The sequence below is a fragment of the Vicia villosa genome, unplaced genomic scaffold, assembly GCF_029867415.1.
Source record: "Vicia villosa cultivar HV-30 ecotype Madison, WI unplaced genomic scaffold, Vvil1.0 ctg.000860F_1_1, whole genome shotgun sequence".
In the NCBI taxonomy this organism is placed as follows: domain Eukaryota; kingdom Viridiplantae; phylum Streptophyta; class Magnoliopsida; order Fabales; family Fabaceae; genus Vicia; species Vicia villosa.
The window spans coordinates 280,654-287,777 of record NW_026705389.1 but is presented as its reverse complement, the minus strand read 5'-3'; the positions used below and the strand labels follow the sequence as shown (position 1 = coordinate 287,777).

General features: G+C 31.3%; 1 protein-coding gene across 1 annotated transcript; it reads left to right on the top strand.

The window, feature by feature from the left end:
• Window positions 1-5,063: 5,063 nt before the first annotated feature.
• LOC131631745 (transcription factor MYB74-like) lies at window positions 5,064-6,737 on the top strand. Its single transcript, XM_058902509.1, has 3 exons — window positions 5,064-5,278; window positions 5,454-5,583; window positions 5,732-6,737. Exons 1-3 carry the CDS (start codon window positions 5,143-5,145, stop codon window positions 6,582-6,584), a joined length of 1,119 nt encoding a protein of 372 aa, XP_058758492.1. The 5' UTR covers window positions 5,064-5,142; the 3' UTR covers window positions 6,585-6,737.
• The last annotated feature ends 387 nt before the right edge of the window (window positions 6,738-7,124 follow it).

The window sequence follows — 7,124 nt, the reverse complement described above, 5'->3', positions numbered from 1 at the left end:
AGATTTTTTTTCCATTTTTCATCCTCCATAGTATGATTTAATCTTGCTCATTTGAACCTTTCACATAAACTACATGTTCAAATGTGCTATTGTTGAATCCTAGCTTTGTTAGAAAGTTGTTAATTCATTTGTTATGTGCTCTAGGTTCCTGCTCCAATCCATACAATTTTTTTTCAAGCCTATCCACATTCTCTTCTTTCCTTTTGACCTTAAAACCTGATGGTTGATTGACTTAAACCTCCTCCTCTAGTTCTCCATTAAGAAAAGTTAATTTCACATCCAAATGAATCATCTTCCACCCTTTGTATGCTATAATGACCATCATAATTCTTATTGTTTCAAGTCTAGAAACTACTAAATAAACTTCATAGAAATCAATTCCACGAATTTGGAGGAATTCCTTTGTAATCATCCTTGTTCTACACTAGGTAATTTCCCTACTTGGCTTGAGCTTTAGCTTTTAAACCCAAATTACATCTATAACTTTCTTGCTTAAGTATTTGACCAATTCCCATGTTTGATTCTTCTCAATTTACTTGAGTTCATCGTTCAAAGATTTTTTTTTTCCATTTTTCATCCTCCATAGCTTGATTGAGATTAGTTGGCTCACATATAGCTATCATTTCTCCTTAAATTAGGTATCTAACTTCACTTATCGTTTGGTAAGGAAATATTTCAAAATCAGTTAGTTTAACTATTTGAGTTCTAACCCATTTTGGTCTTCTCACCTCTTGAGTTTGATCCAATTCACTTACTTCATCATTTTACATTAGATTGTTTGAAACTTTTATCCTTTGCTATCATCAAATTTCACATCTTTACTTATCATTACCTTACTCTCATTGGTGATAATGGTTTATAAGCACTTGTTGAATGATAGCCCACTAGAATTATAGCTTGACTTATATCATATAGTTTTCTTCTGAAATGCTCAGGTGCATGCCTATAGCATAGTGTGCCAAAGATTTTGAAGTGTCCAACATTTGATTTCAGACCTATTCGTGCTTCATAGGCTGTCTTGTTGTTCAAAATCTTTGTTGGACATCTATTGATGACATGGATTGCAGTTAAGGTTGTCTCACCCCATATATGGTTTGGCATTTGTCTTGCTTTGATCATGTTTCTTGCCATATTCAACATGCTTATATTATTTCCTTCAGCAATACCACTGTGTTGAGGTGTTATAATCTCATTCTTAATTCCTTCTTTCTCCCAAAATTATGCAAATTTAGTTATGTATATTCTCCGCATCTATCATTTATTAGTCGTTTGATGTCACATTCATCCTATTTTTCAACTAAGAGTTTGAATATTTTGAAATTTGTAAATGCTTGACTTTTCTTCTCCATCAATTAAATCTAAATATACCTGATGAATCCATCCATGAAGGTTAGTAAATAATAGTTACTTCTTAATGAATTTACTTCAAATGGCCCACACATATCTAAATGCATAATCTCCAACTTCTGCTTTGTCTTCATTAACAAGTCATGCTTGAAAGACTTCATTGTCTATCTGGCTAAGAATCTTAAAATTGAGATGTGCATATGTCTAATGCCAAAGTCATTTTTGATCTTCATTTGTGGTTTATACAATACATTGATGGTCAAGCATGTTGTTCATAATCTTGAATGTTTTATTGTCGAACATAGGTTCCTTTAGGATTAGTTTGGAACTTGCATGACTCCTTATCATGTAATCTTATGGTATAGCTCTTGTCAAACATTTGGATCAAACTTATCAAGTTGTTTTCCATTGAAGAAACATATAGCACATCATCAATGATTGCTTCTTGTCCATCCTTTCTCTTGATTATTTCCTATACCCTCATATGTAATTATGTTATTATCTACACATCTACTAGACCTTCTTAGTGATTTATCGAACATGATAAACTAATCTTTGTTGCTCATTCATGAGGTTGATGTAGCATGTGTCAATTAGATTTTATCTCATGATAAATATGTATTTGCCATTAATATGGCCTCCTCATAATTACTATTGCATGCGTGTACAAATTGTGTTTCCTCTTTGTATTTTTCATCGTACTCTTTATTGAAATAGCAGTGTCTAGCACAATGGTCAAACTTTTGGCATCAATAACATTTCACTTCCTTTAAAGCCACCTTTTTCTTGAATGTCGTATTTTGAAATGCATCATTCTTGCTTGTCCTTTCTTAGATCTCGAGTTCTTTCTATCATTCCATTTCTTTTTCTTTCACTTTGCCCTTTATCGATCTCTGAGGCATATTTATCATCTTCTTGAAGAACTTAGTTTTCAAGGCTTGATTTGATAATTTATCATAATTCTTTGCTGCAACCTTAACTCACGAGCCTCCAAGGATGCTTGCAGTTTCTCAAGTTTCATCTCAGTCAAATATCTTGATTCTTCAATTGCCACAATAATATGATCGAATTTGGCATTTAGAGCTCTCAAAACCTTCTCAACTTTCTACAATTCATTTATCATTTTACCACAACTTCATTTGATTAGCCGTCATCACCAAACTTTAAAACAATTTTACAACTGCCTCGCCCTCGTTCATCTAGAAATTCTCGTATTGTTTCCTAAAAGATTGCATTTCAACCCTCTTCGGCTTCTCATCACTTCCATACAATTTCTTAAGTGTATCCCACACACTCTTAGTCGTTTCTTTCTCGATTATCTTCTCAAAGATGTTTGAGCCCACACATTTATGGATCAAGAACATGTTTTCCCATCTCTCTTGTTAAATTCACTATGAGCAGTCTTTTGCGCTTCAATTGCAGTTGCTTCCAATGCATAGAACCCATCATTCATGATTTCAAACACATTGAATTATGAATATGACTTTCATTTGCACGCACCATATATCATAGCATTCCCCTTAGAATACGGGTATTTGTAGGAAATTGATTAGAAGTTGTGCTTCTATTTATAATTAATGAAAGCTTGGATCGAATCAATACTCTTTATACCAACTTTTTAGAATACCTTAACACACAAGACAAGAAGCATAAAGAGGAATAGATGAAATTATAGTGAATTACAATTAAATTAGGGAAATATAAATGTTTATTAGAATGATCTCATTGGATTACAAATGATAGAAAGTATATATACAACTAAAGAATAAACTAACTAATAATTTTTCTAATTGTCATAGTTGTGACAACGTGCTTGTGTAATAAGTCACTTACTTGTAACACAATCAAACGGCCACTATAGCTAAATTACATCAATAATATAAATTTTAGTGGACGAAAAATAATCGCTTATCTCATATTCTGAACTTAAAGTCTACTATTAGTCGTTCTTAGTTAACAACTTGAATATTTTTAAACATAAACAAAATAAATTATATGGAGATACAAAAGTTTGGTGATGCTGCCAAAAGTTTGACCAACATCACCAAACTTTTAAATAATCAATTTTACAACTTATTTTAAAAACCAAAAGTATTTTATATCCAACTCTTATGGAAGTATAGCAGCAGTACTTATCACATGCAATGCTGCATGATTGGAGCTAGATAAGAGATTGATTGGTCAATAAATTAAACAGTTAATACAATGTAGTGAGGTCATGAGTAGCTAGCAAACCAACATAAAGGCTTTAGCAAAAGGAAGAAAAAAAAACAGATAGATCAAAGTCACTCACTCCCATGCATTGCATTAATAAAGAAGAAAAATAATGAACGCCACATATACATACCTTATTAACAAGGCATTGGAAAGAACTAGAGAGGGTACGTGGCATTTTCATTTCATACAGCTAATATGAATCCATAAAGTTAGGGGTCACACTCCAAAGAAAATGATGCCTTAATTAATTAATCTCTTGATTATTTTGATAATTTTTTTTGGATAATGACTTCAATTTATGAAATTAATTGAAAAAATTGGATTAGAATTAGATTGAGTTAAAAGTTTTCATTAATTCAATGAAGAAGATTGATTCATTTAATAAGAAATTGACTAAACTAAAATGTATTGGATTTAATTCTTGGTGTCAAGTAAGTACCTTTTTAAATGTCATTTTAAACAATAAATTGTGTTGATAGAGTTATATATGGTACAAAAATCACCCAAAATGAATTGAACTCTTTTGATTTATTTAAAAGCGAATCAAATCAAATCAAAAAGTTATTAATTTGATATATTGGTTCGGAGTTCTAAACTGTACCACAAATCGTTAGAAGATATTATTTTTAAATTAAATTTATTATTAAAGAACTGAACTGTTATTTTTTTTAGAATTATTTTAACAAAAAAATTAATTTTTTTTAAAGATTTTTCCTTTTCAATTTTGATTTGATTTATTTGTCATTTGATTCGATTCTAGATTTATGTGTGTAACATTTTCGATTCACTAATCAAATTTAACGGTTCAAGTGACTTTTTTTGAAAATTACCTCTTTATAATATGATAAATAATGATGACAAAATGGATCACATCCATCATAAATGTTTGTTTTGTCAACACTTTTTTAATACGGTGAGTTAAAATTTTAGATCCAACCCTCTAATATATCAATTTTATCTCGTTCCATTTTTTCTTCCTTTTTTGCGGACGTCAACATTAATATAATTTTAAACTTAAAATGTGTACTATCTAGAAATCCACTCAGCTCCGCCCTTATTATTTTGAAGTACATACCAAAATTTTAAATTCACACATTCAATTATATCTGTCACACATCGCAATTTTTTTTGAGTACTTTTGTTAGACACAACTAAACGAGACCGATATGTTTGTTTGCCACCTGATAAGTTAGCGCTCACCAATTTACCTAAACTTCTTTAAACCCAACAACAACAAAAATTTCACTAATATTTAAATTAGTCGTAATTTTTTCAATTAAAAAATAGTGAAGAAGAGATTAATGCACAGTAGGTAGCCGTATTATACAGCAATGTAGACATGCAAAGATGAAAATAGCTAGACACGTATAAGCTTGGTCAAACAAAGATTACAGGGGACGGCACCGAATCTATTTGACTTCTAATCGTTACACTTTTCACTATCCATTTTTCCTATTTATACCATTACAATCTCTCAACTAGGACCCTACATTCATTATTTTCTTCTTCATCCTCCCCTTTCTCTCTTCTACTACAACTAACCTATAATTTGATACAAGAGTAATTAAGCACTTTGATATGGGAAGAACACCTTGTTGTGATAAAAATCATGGTCTCAAGAAAGGACCATGGACAACTGAGGAGGATGAAAAACTCATTGATTATATTCAGAAACATGGTTATGGCAATTGGAGAACTCTCCCAAAAAATGCTGGTATGTATACATCAACTTTTATTGACACAAATGTCTCTTATAAAAAAGATCAGAAAAAAAATAGTACATCTGATCATTAATCATTGGCGGAGTCAGGACCCTGGATATGATTTTTTTTTTAATTGGTTTGATACATGTACTAACTGGTTACTTTTTGTTTTTTATTGAATATTAGGTTTGCAAAGATGTGGTAAAAGTTGTCGTCTTCGTTGGACCAATTATCTCCGACCAGATATAAAGCGTGGTCGATTTTCATTTGAAGAGGAAGAAACAATAATTCAACTCCATAGTGTTCTCGGAAACAAGTAAAACCTCTTTTTTTTAATATAATTTTTGTCCTGTATATAGATATTTATCAGAGATGGTTGAACCTTCCGTTCATGCTAAATATTTATACAGATGTCACATATGGTTGAACCTTGTGCTCGTACTAACTATCTCGACTTTTTATAGGTGGTCTACGATTGCATCTCGACTACCGGGAAGAACAGACAATGAAATAAAAAACTACTGGAACACGCACATTCGAAAACGACTTTTGAGAATGGGAATCGATCCGGTAACACATAGTCCACGACTCGATTTACTAGACCTCTCTTCAATTCTATGTTCATCTCTCTATGGTTCATCATCATCATCACAAATCAATAACTTCCAAACACTCCTTACCATGCAACAACAACAACCACCATTGATGAACCCTGAGCTTCTCAAACTAGCTTCCTCACTCTTCAACACCTCATCACACCAACAACAACATCAACAACAACAAGATTATAGTAATAATCAACCTTGTAATCCCCAAACACAAAATCAGTTTCCACCTTCACATTTTGTCCAATTCCAAGACCAAATCCAACAAGTACCTAGTACTAATTCAAATGTTTCATCTTCATTTCCTAATCATTCACATTTGTTTGAACAAAATGTGAACACATATCAATCAAATTTCACCGACCATAATTCATACAACAATCAAGATTCTGTTCCTGATATTGATTGGTTAGAAACTAATGGATTTGGTTTAAGCACTTTTAAAGAGGAAATTGATTATACCCCTCAATTATCAAGCTATAATCAATACTATGGTTCTGATTATAATCATAATCAAAATCTTATGATTCATCAAACTTCAAACCAAATTCTATCAACTCCATCTTCAAGTCCAACGCCGATGAACTCGAACTCGACCGGTATTATTGGGAGCAGCAATACAGAAGATGAGAAGGAAAGCTATGATAGTTGTAATAACAGAATGAAATTTGAAATTCCTTTGCATATTTTAGATTCCAATGAGTTCATGTAATCAATATCATCTTCAAGAGTTAAATCAACCAAATGGTGTTGATTATTTCACCCTTTGTTTTTGCTGGGATATATCATATATCTATGAATCCTTCTATGGTGCATGAAATTTGTAACATTCTGTTTATTTTATTATTGGTTTATAAAGTTTAAATTTCTTGCTTGAGATTTGCCTTTATTAGAAATCTTGAGATTCTTATGGAATTTTTTTTATTATTTACCTCCATTCTTAAAGTATACTAATCTCTTTGCTTGAATTGATTTAATTTGATTTTTTGATTTTTACATAGAGTGTTATGGAAGGTATAAGTATATTAAATTTGATAATTGATGTCTAACTGATCTTGATTTTTTAAAAATAAATTAGTAGTGATAATTTAGTAGTGATAATTGATAATAATAGGATTTGTGATTAAAAGTGTATGAACAGCTAGACAATGGTGGTTCGCGGTGGTTGAAGTGATTGTTATAGTAATAGTCAGTAAGGTGACAAATGGGCAAGTCTATCCCGTTTAGTTTAGACTCGTTCAACAAGAGTCTA